The sequence below is a fragment of the Synchiropus splendidus genome, chromosome 16, assembly GCF_027744825.2.
Source record: "Synchiropus splendidus isolate RoL2022-P1 chromosome 16, RoL_Sspl_1.0, whole genome shotgun sequence".
Lineage (NCBI taxonomy): Eukaryota > Metazoa > Chordata > Actinopteri > Syngnathiformes > Callionymidae > Synchiropus > Synchiropus splendidus.
The window spans coordinates 20,200,137-20,221,345 of record NC_071349.1 but is presented as its reverse complement, the minus strand read 5'-3'; the positions used below and the strand labels follow the sequence as shown (position 1 = coordinate 20,221,345).

At 53.8% G+C, this 21,209-nt stretch overlaps 4 protein-coding genes across 8 annotated transcripts; 1 reads left to right on the top strand and 3 right to left on the bottom strand.

Annotated features, from left to right (window-relative positions):
* Positions 1–275: 275 nt before the first annotated feature.
* On the bottom strand, positions 276–4,858 carry cfl2 (cofilin 2 (muscle)). The gene is made up of 4 exons (XM_053844546.1): positions 4,753–4,858; positions 1,591–1,898; positions 1,218–1,294; positions 276–1,153 (listed from the first exon to the last, which is right to left on the bottom strand). The coding sequence occupies exons 1-4, from the start codon at positions 4,753–4,755 to the stop codon at positions 1,041–1,043; spliced, it is 501 nt and encodes a 166-aa protein (XP_053700521.1). The 5' UTR covers positions 4,756–4,858; the 3' UTR covers positions 276–1,040.
* A 1,114-nt stretch (positions 4,859–5,972) lies between these two features.
* On the bottom strand, positions 5,973–17,540 carry baz1a (bromodomain adjacent to zinc finger domain, 1A). Of its 2 annotated transcripts, none has more exons than XM_053844449.1 (30): positions 17,468–17,540; positions 16,165–16,301; positions 14,922–15,200; positions 14,710–14,859; positions 14,541–14,636; positions 14,203–14,290; positions 14,028–14,138; positions 13,704–13,970; positions 13,544–13,639; positions 13,332–13,470; positions 13,125–13,253; positions 12,462–12,782; positions 11,409–11,574; positions 11,231–11,332; positions 11,117–11,163; positions 10,951–11,042; positions 10,646–10,884; positions 10,364–10,584; positions 10,127–10,257; positions 9,936–10,063; positions 9,749–9,870; positions 9,625–9,693; positions 9,477–9,559; positions 9,238–9,402; positions 8,438–8,643; positions 8,193–8,363; positions 7,955–8,112; positions 7,710–7,891; positions 6,743–6,830; positions 5,973–6,671 (listed from the first exon to the last, which is right to left on the bottom strand). In XM_053844449.1, the coding sequence occupies exons 2-30, from the start codon at positions 16,275–16,277 to the stop codon at positions 6,511–6,513; spliced, it is 4,320 nt and encodes a 1,439-aa protein (XP_053700424.1). In that variant the 5' UTR covers positions 16,278–16,301; positions 17,468–17,540; the 3' UTR covers positions 5,973–6,510. The 2 variants fall into 2 exon arrangements, with proteins under 2 accessions (XP_053700424.1, XP_053700423.1); XM_053844448.1 differs by lacking the exon at positions 17,468–17,540 and adding an exon at positions 16,543–16,837.
* zgc:109986 (uncharacterized protein LOC553566 homolog) lies at positions 17,539–19,963 on the bottom strand. Of its 2 annotated transcripts, XM_053844536.1 has the most exons (9): positions 19,754–19,963; positions 19,414–19,535; positions 18,982–19,120; positions 18,770–18,891; positions 18,457–18,567; positions 18,293–18,399; positions 18,144–18,234; positions 17,932–18,086; positions 17,539–17,850 (listed from the first exon to the last, which is right to left on the bottom strand). In XM_053844536.1, the coding sequence occupies exons 1-8, from the start codon at positions 19,848–19,850 to the stop codon at positions 17,973–17,975; spliced, it is 903 nt and encodes a 300-aa protein (XP_053700511.1). In that variant the 5' UTR covers positions 19,851–19,963; the 3' UTR covers positions 17,539–17,850; positions 17,932–17,972. The 2 variants fall into 2 exon arrangements, with proteins under 2 accessions (XP_053700511.1, XP_053700510.1); XM_053844535.1 differs by lacking the exon at positions 17,539–17,850 and having other exon boundaries at positions 17,890–18,086.
* Positions 19,548–21,119, top strand: timm9 (translocase of inner mitochondrial membrane 9 homolog). 3 transcript variants are annotated; one of them, XM_053844549.1, is made up of 4 exons: positions 19,548–19,734; positions 20,629–20,694; positions 20,758–20,853; positions 20,922–21,119. In XM_053844549.1, exons 2-4 carry the CDS (start codon positions 20,656–20,658, stop codon positions 21,054–21,056), a joined length of 270 nt encoding a protein of 89 aa, XP_053700524.1. In that variant the 5' UTR covers positions 19,548–19,734; positions 20,629–20,655; the 3' UTR covers positions 21,057–21,119. The 3 variants fall into 3 exon arrangements, with proteins under 3 accessions (XP_053700524.1, XP_053700523.1, XP_053700522.1); XM_053844548.1 differs by lacking the exon at positions 19,548–19,734 and adding an exon at positions 19,824–20,420; XM_053844547.1 differs by lacking the exon at positions 19,548–19,734 and adding an exon at positions 19,833–20,470.
* The last annotated feature ends 90 nt before the right edge of the window (positions 21,120–21,209 follow it).

Sequence of the window (21,209 nt, the reverse complement as noted above, 5' to 3'; positions counted from 1 at the left end):
TTCAGCGGCTCCAGCCGCTCGATACGTCATTAATAAGTGCGTCTCAACACTGCTCTATTGATCCAATGGAGCGAGGAAAGAGCCTCTGAGGGCGAGTGACGCGCTGTCAAGGCCTCATCGATGGAGTGCTGTGGACAAGTGAACGCACCACAGACCAGCCACTGGAAACCTGTGCGTTCATTTGAACCCTCTGATTTGGGCTCTCAAGACCAGGCGACAGAGACGACAGTGGAGCGGACGCGCGGCCGGTGGAAGCAGAGAAGAGACGGACGACGTCAGATCTGCCACAGGCCTTTATTGCAGAGTGGCTTCCTGCGATCTCAGAAACAACGTTCCACTTTTAAGGCTCCAGATGTTGTCGTGTTCTTGACAGGGTCTTCTATCACGGCGGGGGATTGGGGGGGGTCGTGTCTGCTACCTGTAGTGTTCGGTTACAAAACAAAAGTGCGCTTCAGCTAACTCTGGCGTGACGGTTACATTCACACTGAAAGTAAGGCGACGACCAAACAGCTAGAATTGCGGTGAGTCCCACAGACAGGAAGTGAGGTCAACAAATGTCCAGATCAGGTTGTTCCACTCAAAGTGCTGCTACGAATCTTTTACCATTTATTCTGCATAGTCGAACACGCGTGTTGGTGTGAACATACTGGAGAACACAACAGTTCACAATAATAAATAAAACTCATGTAAAAAGCGCCATGAACCCGTGTGCTGCAGGGGGCGGAGTTTCATGCAGCTGCGTCCTTCACGTCAACTTTTTTTTTGGCAAAACTGTGGGAAAGAGAGAGAGAGAGAGAGAGAGAGAGAACGTTCCGGTGGGTTTTTTTTCCTGCTCGGTGAGCAGAAGTCATGTGGCAACAAAGTGGGCGGGGCTTGCATATAATGCTGTTAATGAGATCTCCATGGTACTGGAAAAGCAAAGAGGACAAGAAAAGAGAAGAACCAGGCCTAAAGACGCCAACTCCTTCAGGACACGGATACAAACGAGCGGCGGCGGTCAGGTGTTTCGTCCCATGGCACGGCGGTGGGCTCCGCCCCGCTCACAGGGGCTTGCCCTCCAGGGACACCACCACGTTCCCTCCCAGCTTCTCGGCCAGCGTGGTGCGGTCCTGGATGTCGTCCAGGCCGTTGACCTGCCACTCGTGTTTGATACCTGCCGGGACGCAGCACAGCGTGAGGCCACCGGCGCCAGAGGCGGCGTTCGCACGGACACGCACCTGTAAACTTCTTCTTGATCGCGTCCTTAGAGCTGGCGTAGATCATCTTGCTCTTGAGCGGAGCACTCTCTGGAGCCCTGCACAGGAAGTGACACAAACATATTGTTGCCGTGGAAACAAGGCCTGTAACAATGGCAGGTGGCTTTTGCTACACGAAGGAATCAAAAAACTGGCCGCGTCATCACAACATCGCTCCCCAGTGCAGGGAAAGCAAGATGGCCGTGAGTCTCCAGTGTCATGAGACATCAAAGTTACACACGTCCTCATTGGTTATATGGCAACGGCAACGCCATGAAATCAGATTTGCGCTGCAGAGTTTTAGTTCCAGCCTGTGTACACAACAAATAACAGCCATGTTGGCTGAGTCACATACCAGAAGATGAAGACCAGGTCCTCCTTCTTGGACTCTTTGGTCTCGTACGTGGCGTCATACAGACCGTATCTACAGTCGTTGGGGGGGAGGAGCTTCACAAAACAGGCGTAGGGGTCGTCCACGGTCTCGCCGATGTCGCCCACCAAAATCTGCTTCCCCTCCTCCACGATGATCTTCTTCTTGTCCTCGCTCAGGCAGAAGAGCACGCCCTTCTTCCTCTTCTTCACCTCGTCCTGAGTGGAGGACTTCCTCACCTTCATGTCGTTGAACACTCGGATGACCTCGTCGTTGACTGTTACTCCTGACGCCTGGCAAAGAACAAATTCATTTAGCGCTCAAGGTAAAAACAAAAAAGAGGTTATGAAGCTGCATCTCTGTTGACAGATAAAGACTATGTGAAAGACATCATTCTTCACAGTTTGGTCACAGATACACTACTTTGTCCAAGTCGCAGATAACAACCCAACAAATATTATGATTATAATAATAATAATAAAAGCAAAGAAAATGGTCGACTCTATTGCACAGTCCCAAAACGACGCAGAAAGGGTCACAGCGGCGACTCAACAGACCACATGCCGACGTCCAGAAACGCACTCTGCAGCTTGAAACTGTAAACAGGCCAACAAAGCTTCCATCTTGGCAAAAACACAAAGGAAAAGGAGGAAGAGACCGACGTCTTCACCTGCACGTTAGGGAAACACAATAATGACCAGTCTGAGAGGGGAAGTTTCCAGAAGAGATGGGACTCTTCTCTACTTCTGCCTGAACAAATACAGGAAATACTCATTTTTCCACGTCAGTTTAGGGGGGTGTGGTGCCTCCCACTTTTAGCCAAGGGTCGCTTTGTCCCCACCACACACAAGTCCCGTGAACCACCGTAAGACTAGTTATTCTCAGTGGCACAGAAAATTCCGACACTCCTGAACGCATCATCCGAGACAGCAGCTCAGCGCTTCACCCGGGAGAGGAGGAAATGAGGAAACGCTCTGGCAGGTAGCACAAGTGGCTGGATCTACGGTGGCCTGAAGTGGACAAAGGTACGTCTCACTAAAGAGGGATTCATGAGAACGTTCACAGAAGTTATGTTTCACTTAAAACTTGTAAGGAGGCTGTGGCCCAGACGCTTTCCCAGGTTCAGGTAAAACCCATGACTTCTCGACGGCCCCGCTGGATCATTTGACACGACACGGAGGTGTAATCCACCACAGCAGCGCGCGTGTGTGTGTGTGTGTGTGAGGAGGCGCAGCAGCAACAGCAGTAAAAGTTACTCATTACATCTTCCTGCTGCAAACAATAGACTGCTCAGCTCGTCCTTTATCTCAGCTGCACATGTGACCACCGCCTGACACAACACCTGAGGGCCGCGTCACAGGAGGGCGCCTTCACTCTGAAGTGGAGGACAACAGATCATCCCATGTCTCCCGACGGACTCGGCTCATGAACCCCAGCCATCTTAGCTCGTATCTGCCTCATCAAACTCCATAACAAACCCAGCACCATTGATGGAGCCACACACGGGGGCACAAACACCAGGAGGGGCCACCAACTTGCTGACATCAGTCTGGCTGGCTGAACAGGATCGATTCAGGGCAGCAGTGAAACCTTGGGAATCACAGGAGGTTCTGGAAGGAGTTGTTGCCGCGCTTCCCTCATGCTTCCCCTCGTGCGCGAGGACCAATCCTGTCCACTGTCCAGATGACTGGGACCTTAAGAGTGGACAGGCCCCGCCCCCGTGGCTCGCTCCCAACATTTGCATGGTTATTGCCTTGGTAACACTTTTGCCATGGAAGAATGAGTCAGCCGGAGGGAGCCAACGCTCTTCAGGTGGAAAACTGTGCCAAGATGAGATGAGATGAGATAAGAAAGACTGAGCCACTGAGATATATTCCTCAGGCCAACAGTTACCAGGGACCTCCTGGGGGGGGGGTCGCACCTCAGAGACCCCGGCTACAGCCAAAAGAATGACAGTGTTCCACGCAGCAACAGCACTGAGTGGATTATATGAGGGAAAAGTCACCAAATGAGCAAAACCTCTCAATGTATACTTTTAACAAATACAGAAATGCACGCTAATGTGGCCACCACTTGCTCACGTTTGGCTAAAACATGTCTTCACTTAATCTACAGATGCACAAAAATGAAGGAAAACAGAGGGAACAACACAAGAAGCACTTTGTCATTGTTAAACATAAGTTACGCATTTATATGTCATTGAATAAAATCCCAAATAATAATGATCAAATATTTTCATTGAGGCTATGAACAAGTGCATTTCCTGTGAGACTGATCAAGTTTCTATCTATAATGAGCTAAATAACACGTCTGAACACCCTGAGACAATAACATATTTATAGTTACGGTCAGAACATTGACAGCAAAGACACATTGGTTCGGACCATGTGTTGACGTCACTGCAACTTTTCTTCCGATCAACTTTTCATTCGATTCTTGGAACAAATGTATACATTTTCATTGGCGAAAGACGTCACCTGCTTTTGGACTGGCTTTGACTCAAAGACTGGACGGATCCAGGGCGCGCAGGTGACCGGAGTCTGGCTGCTATGAATCACCGCCCGGGGCCCGCAGGCCTCTCGCTCTCACTCGGACACGGAGTGCCGAGTCACCGCGGGCGGGCGGCCGGCCGGGGCTCCCCCTGCCCCACGCCCGGCCCCGGCTCGGGCCCCGGGAGGAGGCGAGCCAGCCTCCTCCGCTGGCCCGCCACGCAGACACCGTACCCAGGAGGGTCTGACTGGACTCGATGAGCCGGTCCGGCTGACGGACTCGGCACCGACTGTGGTGGCTCGAGGCTGGACAGCCGGGGTAAGATGGCCGCCCACTGCCACACTGACGTCGGGCAGACCCTTCTCCCAACGCCAACTTGAGAATGAATAAATATAGAAGAACTGACTTCCAGTCGATCGGCAACCTGCGCTCGCAAGCAATAAGTCAGTGGATGTGGATTACCGGGAGCCGCGGCTAGCGGGGGACTCGACGGTAGCGGCTCGCAGCGGCGGCCATGCTGGCGCACATCACGCTGCCGCCGCCGCCGCCGCCGCCGCGGGAACACATAACGGCAGGCGCGGACCCCGGAGCCGCCCGGAACCGGCGCCGGGACGCGACCACCACCGCGACTCCGAGACCACCGGAGCCGAGTCTTACCATGTTTGAGCCTGGACAGGTCCGCTGCTGCGCTGACAGATGAAAGTTCTCTCAGTGGTGGAAGATGGCAGGGAGTGAGGCCGAGGACCGGAGCGGGAGGAGGAGGAGGAGGGGAGGGAGGGAGGAGGGGGCTGCAGCAGGAGGGGGGCGGTGGTGGACATCTTTAGATCTACAGCAGCGCCAACGATCATGTCGATCAATGAAGAACCTTCCGTGACCCTGACCATCCGTTTCAAAAACAGCAGCAACACTCCATGTTGATTCCTTGTGAATTAGCCAAACAGAAATATATTCTATCTTCCCCCCTTCTACAATAACTTCTCAGTATAAATGATTATTTGTTTTCCAAATGACATGGATAGATAGATGATAAAATGGACAAGTCCACTCTGGACTCACTACACACTCACACCGTGGACACACATGCACTTTATTTCACACACACACACACTCACACTCACATGCTGGAGCGTTGTTTATTTTTTATTTTTATCTCCTATTTTGTCATCTTTTATTTTTACTATTGTTTTTACATGCGCTTATGTTTCCACCTGTCATGCTGCTGGGAAAGGGAATTTCGCTTTGGAGATTAATAAAGTATCTATCTATCTTATATTTGCTTTATTCTCACTTTTGCTCACTAGATACTTAAAATAATATAATCCATTTATGATCCAGAAAAAGTGGGCTGAGAGACAGGGGACACCCTGGACAGCGCACTGTGCAGCAGTCAAGTCTGTCTTCCTTTAAAAACGCGTCTTGACAGAGAGGCGTTCATCATGTCCAACGACTGGATGTGACATTGAAATTCCCAGTGACTTAATTTCACTGCCGTTTATTCTCCTTCACTTCTTACATCGCCACGAGCCCTCTTCAGAGTTGGGCTCGTGTTTTGTGCTGCAACTTCAGTTTGGTGAGTTACTGGAGTGTTTTATTCCAAAGCACATCATGATTCTATTCTATTGAACCAGCTGCAGTTGGAGGTTACTGCAGGTCCAAAGGAAACACATCATGCATGTTCTGATTCCACTGCCCGGTCTTCAGCTGGAATCAGAACATTCCAGCTGACAACTGGAATGTTCTGATTCCGGTCATGTTCTGCACGACGCCACACCATGCAGAGCATGCACGATGTGGCGTCGTGAGGTGGAGACATGGAGAGTAACGCAGGACAAACATCGACTGGAGGCAGATTTTACATTCACTTTATTGAAGTTCTATTGTAAAACCAATGGCTACATACAAAAGTCCTGTCAGACACACTGGATATCCAGTACAAGTCTTGACGTATAAAACTTTATTTTTTTTATACAAGGGAGAGAGAGTCAGCGGGAATTTCGTCATAAATAAGACGAGGGAAGCTAAATAAATATGCAGTGGACATGAGACTGAGGAGGAATGAACGGTGAACTGTAAACTAGAAGAGCCAGAGCCATCCAACACGTCTGCTCCTTGTCTGCTGTATTGGTGTGAAACGCTTCACACTGCAGCAGCAGGGCTCGCAGAGGAAAACATCACCGGAGGAAAGGATCGAAACTGAAAACAAAGCTACAGGAACGGAGGCTTGGACTGGCCAGTGTCTGGCAGCAGGGGAACTCCCTGAGCGTCAGCAGGTGGAAGGTCAGACAGGAGAACAAAGCAGAGATTCATAAATTAGAAGGTCAACAAGAGAGCGAAATGACGAGGACAGCCCAGTGTGACCCTTGACCCGCGTGTTCAGACGGGGATTCCCAAATAGGGACATGAGCAGGACGTGGCTCAGGTGCGCGGGCGCTTGGCGGGCGGCGCCAGGCCCAGTCTGCTGAGCTGCGAGTGGAAGAAGTGCTGCAGCCGCTGGCCGGCCTTGGCCTCGCTGGTGTGGCGCGGGTTGTACTGCAGGCAGTTGGAGAACATCAGGTCCACGTCGGAAACAAACTCGTCTGCAGAGAGACACGCAGAGCGTCAGTCGGGCCGAGACCCGATGCACCCGGGCGCCGGGCCACGCACAAACCTGCCGTCTGGTATTCACAATTGTTGACTTTCTCCCTGATGGTGCTGAGCGCGATCGGCTTGGTGATGATGTCGTAGTAGTCCGGGACCTGCAGGGTCACAGATCAGAGCCCTCAGCACGACCCCATGCAGCCCCTGGATCCGGGGCGGGGCTCCAGTGCCACGGCTGCTACAGTGGTGCACCACTGCCTTCTTACATCTCGCCACCAAGAAACATCGGGCTAAAAAAAGACCTAGTCAATACATACATGGCCTTGGATGCAAAATGCTATATGGATTTCTTTTTCATCGGAAAAACTAAACGCTGAGGTTTATTTAAATTCAGCGTAATAACATTTATTCCAGCAGATGGCGCCATTGTAAAACACCGACACCGTGTCAGGCGCGGTGGCGACGGAACGCGGAGGATCATGAAGACGTGACTCATCGACGCTACAGAGCCAAAGCTCCTGCTCATCATTCACCTCGCTGTTCAAAGCGGATATAGAGGCTGCGACGGTAGCGTGTGAGCCACACGCTGTACCATAAGTGGACAACCAAGAGACCAGGTCATTGTTCTTCTACTCCAGACGCAGACTGCAACTAAAGTGAGAGAGCCAACTCCAGCATTGACGCCTGAAAAACAGCCACCATCTGATCACCTGAAGCTTCGTAAGTAACCAGGGTTATTTCGTTTGCATTCATTTGCAAGCGAACACGTGACTCGTGTTTTTATTTTGTGATTTACAAATCTCAATTATCTGGGCTTCTATATTTCATTCAATAAAAATGTTGGTTTCTTTGTTATTCATTTTAATGTCATCAACCTTAAATTCATGGGCACCAGCTAGTGAAGTTGCCAATGAGCACAGGAAGATCATGACTCCACCCAGACAGCAGCTTGAGGCCAGAGCGTCTTGAAGATCTGCTCGCTGCAGGGCTGCAGCACTGACCGTCAGCAGGTCTCAGTGAGCGGGCAGTGAACACACCTGAGTCCTGGACACCAGCTTCATGAAGGGCCAGCTGTCGTCGTGCCGAACAAGATCCACGATGAGGTGTTCGCATGCCGACAGCTCGTGGACGCCGTGGTTCCTGCCGGAGGAGCGTCGGCTGGATGAGGAGGACGAGGACGGGAGGACAGGTTTGGGGCCACTGGATCGTGGAGAATCCTCTGCAGCAGGTGGAAGATGAAGGAGTCAAGTGGGCTCCCCTCACGCAGACGTGCAGACCTTACCTCTCCCTGTTCGCCTCCGTGAGTCTTGACTGTCTGGAGTGTTGCTGGAGGGAGCCGGGAGCCCCAGGCTGGAGGTACTGTTCCGAGAGCTGGCGCGGGTGGGAGCTTTGCCGGAAGAGGACGGAGCCTTGGATGGAGGTGTTTTCTTCCCTGAGGACCTGTGGGTCAGAGGACTATCAGTGAGGACCCTCCCAGGACGAGTCAGTGAAGAGGCTGAGGACGCATGATCCCCACTCACTTGGTGGGCGTGGGGGTTTTGAAGTCTGCAGCTTTCTTCGTCTTGGGTGTACCACTCTGACCTTTGCCCTTGGGAGGAGGAGGAGGAGGAGGAGGAGTTGGTTGGCCTTTCCTTTTGGTGGGCGGAGCTGGGCGGCTTCGACTTTTGGAGGGTGGAGTCTGCCCCTTTTTACTGCAGCAGAAATTCAAGTTGATAAAGCTCTGTTTCCATCTCACAGAATGCGGGGCTGAAACATGGCCACCGACCTCACAACTCTGTCCTCCACCGACTCTTCATCCTCATAATCTTCAGACTCCTCCTCTTCCTCAGACTCCTCTTCCTCCTCTGCCTCTGCGTCCTCATCCTCTTCGTCCTCATCCTCCTCCACATAAGCACGCTTCCGGGAGGAGAAGTGGCTGGACCTCTGCTTGGGTCGGCAGTCGGGACAGAACCAGTCTCCATCTGGGATGACCTGGAACACACCCAGCGCTTAGTCAGCAAAGATGTTATCAGGCAGTAGCTGTGAAAACGCTCAAATCACACCCGAGTAGAGGATAAACAGGGAGATGATGTTTTTAGCCAACAACATCTCCACTTGGATGGCACTGCCAACCAGAGACATGGGGACACTCGCCCGGACTCAAAATCAGCATGTGAGTGAAGGGCAGACGAGGTTTCATGAAACAGGGGCCACCAGATGGTGCCGTCTGCTCTAAAATGTTAAGACTTGTACAACTCATTTCCAAACCAAGAGCTCCATCTAGTGGCCTCTGAAAATAAGGACGCCGCTTCTTCAACCCTGTGATACTGCTGAAGACCAGAAGCTTTGATGGTCGTGGTGCAGCTGACATCAGCAACGGAACCAAGTTAGGTCGGGTCTGTCTCTCTAGCTCCGCTTGTGCAAAAGGCTTGTCACTCACGCACCTCAGGAGGGAGGTGGCCATTTGGCAATATAATTCAGAAACTACAAACATCATCTCGTGATGTCAGACGGGAACTGAGGCGTCAGAGAGCCAAACAGTCACACGTTAGAATCCCCTCAACAACAAAGTTGCAACATGGCTACCTTGAGTCGGGGCCTCAGGCAGTGAGTGTGGTGGCCGCGGTCGCAGCCGTCACACAGCAGCATGTTGTCGGCGTCGCCCTTGCGGCGGCAGATGCGGCAGCGAGCGTTGAGGACGGAGCGTGCCCAGAGGATGCTGCGCTCCAGCGTGGACAGGTGGACGAACACCTGGGGACAGAAGCCACGCATCAGACCTTCTGGTCGCGGGTCACCAGCCCCACCCTGGAGTCCAACCGTCAGACCTGAGACAGACTGGAGCACGACAGCAGGGACTCCCTCCACCGGTCCAGCACCGTCTTTACTGCGCGGGCCGAGTCGCCGCCATCTGCCAGCACAACAGCACCTAGTCAAATCCAGTCCAACAGCTCCGGCTGCTGACTGCACTCCCACCGTCACACGAGCCGTCCTCCTTCTTCTTGTTGCTCTTCTTCTTCACCTCTTTCTTTGAATCGTCGTCGCCTGCCGGATCAAAGGGGTCAAAACGCTGCTCGACTCCCGGAACCTTGGGACTCACCCAGCGGAGCCTTGAGGAAACGCCTCTCGATGCCGTGTTCGACATGAGCCAGTGCCTGAGCCAAGGGTCCCACCACGCTGTTCAGGACCAGCGGCGTGGTGCTGCCACTGCCCGGCGCCGTGCTGCCAAACCAAGAGCACAGCGTTGGCTTCCTGTCCGCGTGCTGCGAGGGAAGCTGCCACTTTACCTGTCCTTCGCCGTCACGTGACCATCCACCTCCATGGAGTGGTCCTGTCCCAGCTGCTGCCCGACGGAGCACAGTCGCTCATAGTTCCCCGCCTCCAGAGCAGAGCGCCACAGCTGCCTGTCCATCACCTGCATGGAGGGGGGAGGCGGGGGTGAGGGGCCATCCCAACCCAGCCACAAGACACCTCTCACCTTCAGAGTTCCCAGAGATCCTTGATGGACACGATCCTCAATGTCCAGCAGCAGGTCACACAACCTCCTCTCCATCACCGTCTCGGCTGCAGCAGTGCACTCTGGGACGGAGCGGGACGATTCCGGGTCATCTGAAGGAGAAAAAAACGTTGTCCCACGGCGATTACAACGACAAACCGACAAACAACTGCCAGGGGGCGTCATCAGTTAAGATTGGGTTCCAGGACTGGGACCTACCCGAGTGCCTGTACTTGCTGCGGTCACATGATGGCAGGAGCTGCTGCAGGCGGTCCCTCTCCTGCAACAGCGCCTCCCTCAGGCTGCTCTCTCGATGACCTCGTGGGTTCAAAGCCTCGATCAGCTGATCCACCTCCTCCAGGGAGCTGTAGAAGGACCACTGGTTGGGACGATTGACAGGCGCGCTGTGGGAGTGCTGGGGGGCGGGGCTGGAGCCAGCGCTGTGGAGAAGGACAACAGCTTCAGCTGAGGGCGACATCAGCTGAGCGCTGACCAACGCACCTCCCTTCCGCCACCTCGTCCTTGGGCAGGTCTCCGTCCTCCATCTGCGCCGTGGTGTCCATGGCCGGCTTGGGCCGGGGCTGGAGCATGTCCTCCGTGAGGCCGAAGCTGTCCTCCTCCACAAAGAGAGCGGCGGCGGAGGGAAGCAGCCAGTAGCGGCGGTACATGCGGTCTCTGCCCAGCGGCAGCAGGCAGGTGCAGGAGGCGGCCTTCTGGATTCGCTCCTGAAGCTCTCGAACCTGCAACAGTTCCATCAACAGGCATCTCAGCGCCTGGTGAAGTCCAGCCAGAGGAGCGCTGCTCACCTTCTCCTGCTCGGCCTCCAGCTCTGCAGGAGTCAGGCTTGCGGGAGGACCCAGCCCAGCGCCGGACTCCGAGGGCGGCTGCTCGTCCCTCTCTGTGGAGACAATGCATTTGACTCCTCCTGACGCCAGAGCTTGTCATCAGAGCAGATCTAGAGCAGATTCTAACCTTTGGAGATGTTGGACAAACTCTGCTGCTCAGCGTCGTCAGCATTGCTGTGGACACAGAGTCAGAGAGTGAGCCTCTTGATGAAGAGGAGCGTGAGCAGTGTGAAGTACCGACCCCGGTGCTTTTCCACCGAGCTCCTGCTCCTTCAGCTTCTCTTCCTTGTCCTTCATCCGCTGCTCTTGCTCCCGTAAGCGCTCCTCTTTACGCAGCCGCACTCTGAAGAGACAGAGACGGACTGGCATTGAGCCGCGAGACAGGCGGCGCGCTGCGCTTCACACTGCTGATGGCCGACCTGTACGCCGCCTCCTCTCTTTCCCGCCGATGCTGCTCTGAGCGGATCTCGCGCAGCTCCTGCCGTGCTGCCCGCTGCTCCTCCACACAGTCCTCGATCAGGTCCCTGCTGGACGCCAGGGTCAGCAGCTTCCCGATGAGGGCCTGAAGGATCCGCAGCTTCTCCCCTGCAGAAACATCATCATGACACGGAGGGACACACTTAAAAAAGTCAGCGGAGTCAACAAATATTTGAAGAAAAAGATGTATACATATTTACTGTATATATTAGGGGTGGGATTCGATGAAAAAAACGAATCTAATTAAGAGAATTTGTGACGAATTAATTGCATTTAATGGTATAAGAATATTTGCCAGAAGAAGCCACATTTTTCAGTGTGAATGAATGTGGTATATTACTGAATCAAATGATGGAGCCACACATACATTTAAACAACAAAATATTGTAAATATTGTATTGTGATTAGCAGTTTGACAATACATCACCATGGAGACTATATTCAAGTTTCTATATCACCCGATTTAAACTAAAGCTCCTTTCATGTCTTTTGTATCAGAACTTCAATGTGATAAGAATCTCAAGTCCATCCAGAGTGGTGGAAACCCTGGTCATAGTGGAGTGAAAAACCTCCCTGGACCAAAGCCAACAGCTGCTTTTGTTTGCTTTGGTTCAGGGAGGATTCCTCCATGTTTGTTGTTGTTGTTCTCATCCTAGCTGCCAGGTGTCTGCTGCATCAGTGGCATCAGTGGAGCAGGAACTCCTGCCCTGACAAAGGCTCCCTGTTGTCTGGAGAGCACACGGTTCAATTCAATGAAATTAATTATTAATTCATCATAATAATGTTGTAATTAATTAATCGTAATTAACTTGTTAAAGAGAGTGTGTGAGTAATTCTGAAATATTTTTAAAATCACTTTATTAAAAAGTGAATTTAAACGTTTTTTGTTTGAATCTCAAAATCATCTTTTAATTCCTGTGTTCTGCTTAATTCCCCAAACGCGACTCGAGCGTCGGCGTGGAGGTCTTCAGCCGCAGGCGAGCGCGCGACCTCACCTGCAGACAAGTCGTAGACGGCGCTGCTGGACAGCCTCTTCATCAGCGCGGGCTCCGCCAGCCGCAGCTGCACGCACGGGTCGTCCATCAGCGTGAAGCCTCCCTGTTTGCGGTAGCGGAAGTTGGCGTTGCCCAGGTTGCAGTCGGCGCCGGACGCCAGGATGTGGAGGCGCAGGATTTCCGTCAGCGTGCAGCTGTCCAGGTCCAGCTGCTTGAGAGAGCTGCCCTGGTGCAGCTGCGGCCAGGCGGCGGCCAGGGAGGCCACGGCGCTGAGCGCACGGTCAGTGGGGTCCGTGGTGTCATCCAGGGGCTCCACGATCTCTGCAGGCGGAGCAGAGAGGGAGGTGAGCGCAGACCTGTTTCCACCTCCTGGAGTCAAACTAGAAAACCCATCACGTGACTGTTTTGTTCATCACAACGCAACTGGACCAAAACGTCCTTGTTTGATTTTTTAATGGTTCGTCTTTTCTGTCGACTGTTTTGGCAGTATTTCTTTCCTCCTCCCATTAAATACATGAGAATTGAAAGTAGACTTTAGAGACACATTGAGAGTCTTTCTATTGAATGTCATCACTTCACACAGTGTGATCACTTGACTTGTCTTTTGGATTTTCTCCTGCCCTCGGTCACCGTCTGTCACCAGGCCCCTGAGGTGTCTGTTACCTTCAGCCTCTTTGGCCACCTCCTCCCGCTCTTCATCAAGAGCCTGAAAGATGGCGGACAGGAAGAAGAAGAGCATCTCACACAGAGGACCTTCTGGGTCAGAACCCACCAGGGCCTCCTCCAGGGTCTCTGCACACACAGAACATTCTTCAGCACCAAAAACACACTCAGGCTTCATCGTTCATCTGGAACGACCCGCAACGTTACCCAGAGAGACTCCTTCAGGAAACTCGTCCTTCAGGTCAAAGACGTCGCCGAAGGCCTGCAGGAACTCCAGCACCATCAAAGCTTCTCCAAAATGCTGGGCAGGAAGGCGAGTCCTGACGGGGCTTGGGCTCGGCAGCTCCTGTACGCAGCACCACCGACTCGTCAAGGTCGCAATGGAGGGTGAAACCCAACGGCGAGTGACGTCCACCGACCTTCAGATCCTCACACTCCAAGTCCTCTCTGGGCTTGTTCCACAGTTTGAGACGTTCGGCGTACTTCCTTTTCTCCTCCTTCAACTTCTCTCGCTCCTGACCAATGAGTGGGTGAGACCACTTGCTGTGCTGGAACCGTGAAGAAGCAAACAGCACTCACTTGCTCCTTCTCCAGCTTCCTGCGCTCCTTATCCTCTCTCCTCTTCTGCTTTTCCTCCTCAAACCATCTCCTCTGCTCCTCCCGTTTCTTCAGCTTCTCCTCCTCGAAGCACCTTCTCTGCTCCTCCTTCTGCTTCTCCCTGTCCTCTCTCTCCTTGCGGCGAGCCTCCTCCTTGCCCTTCTTTGACTGAGCGCGCTCGTGGCCGGCGGCGGCCATCTCCTCGCGCTGCTGCTGCAGCCTCATCTTCTCCTCGGCGGCCAAACGCGACTGAGAACAACAGCGTGACGTGAGCAGCCATGCAACGCGGGCGACCGCCGTCCCTACCTGTCCCGGGGAACTCAAGCTGGAGGGCTTGGACGGAAACAGCGGCGGCTCCTCGGGGAAGAAGTGGGTGAAGGTTTGCTGGGACAGACCGTACTTGGCCACGGTGGACGCCTGAGAGGCAGAGAACACCGCTGACAACCGGCACGTTCCCACAGCAGCCCAGCTGCCAACTGACCTTGACGGACACCATCCCGTTGACACACTCGCAGTGCTGCTTGAAGAGCAACTTGAGTCGTTCTCTGGACATCAGGGTTTTCTTCCGACTGTGGACGACAACAGAGGTGGAATCAGCTGTTGACGGTGATGTTATCAGCTTTGGGCCGAACACTGCCAAGAGCTCAATCTGACAGCAGGGGGCAGTAGCGTCATGGAGCTCGAACAACACAACAGCAAGAGCCTTCTTCTGGCCTCTGAGCCCAGCTTCTCTTCACATTTGACATCTCCACATCTCACGGCGCTGATGTGTTTTCAGAGCCTCCTCCTCTGACAGCTGGAGTCGCCCGGCTGACTTACGTGATCTGCTTGGCGCCGACGGTGACGGGCTCGCTGAGGTCACTCATCTTGACCGAGTACTTGAAGGCAGAAGGATTCAGGGGTTTTTTCTTCTTCCTGTTGGGACACAGCAGTGAGACAATGTGGCAGCAACACGCCTCTCTGGTTGGAGGGTCTTCCATCAACTGACCCGTTGACCATAACCGGAGAACTGAGGAAGTCATCGTGCTCGTCCTCACTGTCGCTGATGACGATGGTGTCGTGCTCCGTCGACTTGCCGTGGCCATTGGTCAGCAGCGAGCCTTTGGGAGGGATGACCTGCACGACCTCGCACGCCTGCCTGGAGCCAGAGGACGAAGCATCAGCCAGGCGTCTGCTGAGGACCTGAGCCTGAACACCAACCTGGTGCCGCCGCGCAGGGTCACGTCCACCACCTCCCCGGGGAAGAAGCGATCCTTGACAAACACGTAGACGTCCTCGCAGAGCTCAGAGAGCCGGCAGCGGTTGCTGAGGGTGGCCAGGTGCAGCAGCGGCTGCAGCAGGTTGGGAGGGTAGTTCTGGAGACTCTGTCGCGCTCGCCGCTCGCTCTCCACCGCCTCCAGGTAGGTGAGGGCCGACCGGCCCGTCAGAGCGCAGCTCCACACCAGGCTGTTGCACAAGATGGTCCTCTCAAAGAATTCACTGCCAGACAGGGAAACACAGCACAAACACAACTTTGTTTCAGAGAAGCCTGAGCTCATCATCATCCTCAGCTGAGCCTCTCCCCACACTAACACCACCCGTCCACCACTAAAGAAGCCGAAAGCAGCTTAAGCAACTCCATTTTGAGGCCAAACCGCTCTGATCCCAGTCTTTTGTGTGGACAGTTCATCCACTCCTTCTACTGTGCAGTAAATTAGGAAGTCACATTTCTGTCTCCGCCTTTCAAGAGCTGCGCTCATCTTTGTAGCTCGAGAGAAATACAGACGATTTCAACATTTTAGTCAGAAAACAAAGCGTCAAACTCGGATCTGAGGCTTCATAATTCAGACTGCAGGAGCTTTTCAAAGGCACCATGAGAACAGTTTGGACCGGGAAGCTCCATGTTTGGTGAAAAGACAAACTGGAGCGGACGGTACAAAGACAGATGGAGCTGCTGATACCAACAACGATGGTGGGACGGCAGTGTTGACGGGCAGACACACGGCTCAGAAAGTCACCACCGCTCTGGAGTCTGGAATGGCTGTCACACACACACACACACACACACACACACACACACACACACACACACACACACACACACACACACACACACACACACACACACACACACACACACACACACACACACACACACACACACACACACACACACACACACAGGTTGACAGTAGCAGAACTGTGGCCCGTCCCTTTAAGAGCTGAAGCGGCAGCTAACTGCGGCTAACCCGACATCTGTCCGGTGTCGGCAGGTGGGACACCCTCCACAGCCCCGACTTCAGGAGGCCAACACTCATACACAACTCGTCGAAGTTATTTCAATGAAACCCAGGTTGAAACTGCACTCGAACTTTGCCTGGTTCACCAGGCGAACTTTGCCGGAGCGGACAGAAACGCCGCTCTCTCCAGGCGTCGAGCGGAGGCAGGTGGACGGGCAACTCACTCGTAAGTGCGGAAGATCTCGTGGGTGATCTTGCAGAGGAAGACCTCCTCATCCGGCCGCAGGTCCGCCGGAGGTTTCTGTCGGACGAACGGTTTTCGGTGGAGAAGCGGCATTTCAGCCCCGCTTCATCGACCAGTCTTGGGTGAAATAAAAGAGAGGGAAGTGCAGTCAGCGAGGTTTCAAAGCTCCAAACAAGTTCCGTCCCCCGGGACGAGCCGGTCGGGACGCCGAGCTTAGCAGCAGCACGGAGTCGAGCGGCTCTTTTGTTAGACGCGCGGATGATCGCGAGCCGCCGCGTGGGAGCCGATGTTCGCGGCTGAGCTCCGACACAAAAGAAACCAAACCGGCTCGCCGCCTGCTCGCAAGTGGCCTACGTACCGATTAACACCGTGATTCAAGCGGACTCTGGATCGATCCCGTGGAACTACTGCTGGCGGACGGACGGTGCGGCGGCAGATAATCCGAAGTGATCAAGTCCCGGCGGAACGTTGTTGACCAAGTTTTGTACCGCTTCACGGACTGTAACTGGGCTCGGAATTTTCTGTTTCCTCTCACTTCGCCCTCAGATGACGACTTCAATTCGAACTTTTCACATTTTAAACAAGTGTATTCATGATAATAAAGTATCGCCAAAGTATTATTCAAAAATTATGGAAATGTATGCGGTAAAATAGTGTGGTAACCGTGATGATGAAACTCTAGGATGCCGTGACTCTCCTATGAGCCGCCGGTATCAATGTCACGCAAGATCACAACATTCCGACTGGTGATGAACCGGCTTCCCTTTTTCCATTTGAGATGAGCTGTACCTCAATTAACAGAACAAACCGTATGTTTGACTCCATCTCACGTTTTGTTCGTGAAGGCAACATCAGCGGTGGCGGTTTGGGCGGGGCTGCTGCGCTCTTTTCGACGCTGATTGGCCGCCCGCGCTGCCTCTCCCCCGCTACTCGCCAATGGGCGCTCTATGAATACTACACTTCGCGTGACTTCCACCGATGACGCGACCAGTGACGTCACCAAGACAAGTACCGGCGCGGCTGCTGCGCTTCCGTGTACGGCGGGAATTCACGTCTTCATTTGAAAACACGGGCGGTTTAACCCCTGCCGCACACATCCGTCCCTGCTTCAGAAGAACGACCATAAACTCGTGTTTATCCATCACAGTAAATCACTCAGTTGTCAGTCCGTTAATAACTCGGCGTAAAGGCTGAAGAAAAAAGGTTCAGAGCAAAATGCATCCAGCTGCACATGAACCCTGCGTGTTTCACTCGGCAGCGGTGTGAGGCCCATATCTACTCACAACTGGACTCAAGTGCTCGGTGCTTCTTGTCAGCAGGAACACGATACGGAACCTGTGCCACCGCGCCTCTTTTATTGCTTTCATTTCCTTAGATCTCACATCAGACACTGTCCAACACTGTGCTGCCACTTTGAGACATCATCAAGGATGGTGAACATAGAGGGGGGTCAAATGAGGGAAGATGAACTTCATTTTCCTCCGATATCAAACTGTGTGAGCGGCAAGTCAACAGAAAACTACTGGGAACTGTTGACTGTGGCCTCCTGCCGCACCATGCACGCGGGTCAGCCCGTGCTCAGCAGTGAAGGTGCCTGAAGCCACTGACCCACGTGAGGTTTTCCTGGCGAGGCCTGTCTCCTGGTTCACAGGTCACAAGCGCCACACTGTTTCAAAACACAAAAGACACAACTCAACTTTCTGCCATGTTTTAATAGGACGAACAATGTGTTCAGGAGTGCAGTCACATCAGAACCAATTCGGGTCCACATGAAGCAGGCCGGACGGCTCAGAGGACCCTGTAGAGGTGGATCTCCTTCAGAGCGCTGGCGTCTGCCTCGTGAGCCGTGTCGACGCCGTGATCCACCGGAAGCTCCTCCACCCAGTCGGGAGGCAGCGCCTCCTAGTGGCGACAGATGTGAGGGCCGGCACAGAGGCGGCAGAGTGGGGCGGGTCTCACCTGCACCTGGGCTAGGCTCTCCTGCAGACTGGGGACGGTCAGCAGCAGCGAGCCCGTCCTTCGAAACCTCTCCATGATGAACCTCCAGCACCTGGGCACAAACGGCGTCACCAACGCTTCAGCGCCCGTCATGCCAGTGGTGTGGTCACCTGACTTGCTCCGCCGGCTCCAGGAAGTACTCGAAGACGTTGTTCATGACCAGAACGTGGGCTTCCTGCAGCAGTGCACCTTGCAGACAGACGTCAGAGTGGACGACCTGCAGGCGGCCGCACGGTCAGCACCAGGCTTGGGCGCCGGTCGGCGTCACACCAACCTGGACTCTGGCGCCCATCTGGTATTTGTTGACCACTTCCCTCTGCAGATGGACAAACTCCTCGCTGATCTCCAGTCCCACCAGGGTGGAGGCCGAACTGTAGACATAACCCTGTCACGCACATGCACCGGTCAGCCCTAACATTATGACCACCTGCCTGACACCTTGGAGATGCTACAGCGCCACCATCACATGACCAATGCTGCTACAAATATAATCACCATTATGACCACCTCCCACTCTGACCACTCAAAAGTGACATCCCATACCACACTGCAACAGTTGAAGCTCATGTGACGTGTCGACCTCTCACCCCATACAGTACAGCCCCAAGTCTGGAGCCCACATCCACCAACGTCCGGCCGCTCAGGTCCGGCAAGACGCTCTGGAACAGGAAGCGCAGCTCAGCGACGGAGAAGGAGTGTGAGATGAAGTCTGCAGAGAGAAGGTGATGCAGCACAAGGGTAAGACACGACGAGGAGTCAGCTGATCTGTCACGTGACCTGAGCCAAGCGCTGCCCTCACCCAGAGGCGCCGTCTCGTTGGAGCCACACCTCAGACAGTAGGAGCGACTCATCTTCCCGCCGTCGCACAGCGAATCCACCTGCTCGTCGTCGTACAGGAAGGCGTCCACGTGGACGGTGGGTCGTGGACGCCGCTGCATCTGTGAGCGCACACACACGCACGCCATGTTCTGAGCTCATCCTTTGATGTCTGCTGAAGACCCGGTCATTGCTCAGACATGAACACTGTTCAATGAGAAAAACACAGACGGAGCTGAAGGGGGAGAAGTGCTGCTCCCTTTGACCTTCGTGATCTCAGAAGTCAGTGAGGATCCCAGCAACAGGGGAAGTGCTTTGGAACAATCATGAACAAAACATCATAACAGTAACTAAAAACACCACTGATGACAAACAAACAAATCACATCACACCATGACAGCACGCAGCGTCGCACCTGGGCTCGTGCACTGGCCTCTGAGGGCAACATGGCGTCCAGCGGAAGGTGAGCGCGCAGGTCATCAGCGATACTCTGAAGAATCACTTTTCCGTTGTCCGTCACGAGATCGTCCAGCTCCTCTGCAGAAACCAAGGCGTCACCACGGTGTTCTAGGACTGCGCGGCACGGCGCCGTAAGACACGGCGTGATGTGGCGCTCCAACTCATAACACGCTCGTCATAACACGCGGACAACACAGCGGCGACGGTGGCTGCAGTAAAATACAGCGAGTTGAACAAACTCTACTCCGGAGCAGCGCCAACACGCGGCTTGTGTTGGGTGAGTCGTGAGCTGCTACCTGAGGTTCGGACCCAGTCCAGGAGTTTGGGGAGTTCAGCTGGACTCACGCGCCCCAGGAGCTGCTGCAGTTCGAGCTTCGCTTCACCGTAGTTCATGTTTCTGCGTGGTAAGCAGGTGGTTACGCCACGACAATAGTACCGGAGCTCTGAAGCGGCAGCATCGCGGTCTTCTCAGCGCGCGGTCCCACCACGTTCAGCATCCGGCTGGGTCCAACTTGGCGGGTGCGGCGCACTCATATTAACGCGTCAGCGCAAATTTAAACGTTGTTGTTTTAGTGCTAAAATAACCATTTTATACAATCACCGTGGATGAAATCTAAAAATAATAAGTAATGAACAGTTACACGGAAGTGGTTTTTCCCTCGCCGTTTATTTGCTCTTTTGATCATATTTGCCATCGCAAAATTCAGTAACCTACTCAGGAAACCTACATGCTGTTTTCGTTGTTAATTTGAAGTGATCGACCGAGACTAGACGCGATATTTGGAGAACAATGAGTCGCGTCAACACCGTGCGGAACCATGTTCTGTAGCTTGTTCTCACCGGAAGTTCGGAGGTGGCGCTAAACGCGACCTCTACAAGCCGCAGTTTTGCTGTCGATTTCACGTGTTTCCAGCTGCAGCGAGTGCGAGACGCGAATCGTCACAGCACGGAACAGCGCGTCAGGTGTGTTGTCGACCGTACGTCCGTCTGGAAACCCTGAACCTCCGGTGCAGGTGAGTGCGCTTTGATCCGCTTTAACATTCTGACCTCGACTTTGAAAACGTGGATTGTCTCTTGTGGCACGCGAGTCACCAACGTTTTGCCTGGCCAAAGTTGCTGTTTTTTCGTGTGTTGAGCGCAGTGTAGATTGAAATCGTGTTGTCGCCGTCAGTGACGTCACAGGGCCGAGCCCCGCATCATGGCGGTCCAGGTGTCAGAGACGGAGCAGATCAAACAGGTGAGTGTTACCTCGCAGACGTGTCCCCTCCGTGGCGGCTCATGTCTCTGTCTTGCCGCTCAGTTTAAAGAGTTTCTGGGGACGTACAACAAAGTGACGGAGAGCTGCTTCATGGACTGCATCAGGGATTTCACCAGCCGGGAGGTGAAGGCAGACGAGGTAACGCCACACCTGGCACCCGGCAAAGCCAGCTGGCAGCGCGCAGGCGTGACCTTTGTCTCCTCCAGTCCAGCTGCTCGGAGAACTGCCTGCAGAAGTACCTGAAGATGACGCAGCGGATCTCCATGCGCTTCCAGGAGTATCACATCCAGCAGAACGAGGCGCTGGCAGCCAAGGCCGGACTCCTGGCTCCGCCCAGATGAGCCTTTCCCAGAAGTCCTGTAACGTGGGTCTCTTTTCTGCTGAATTAAAGTGCTTTTATTTACCTCACAGTTCTCCTCTCGTGAGTCGATCGACACAGGGAATTGTCACCGTGGTGACTCGTCTTGACAACATCTGTCGACTGGCGGATGAGA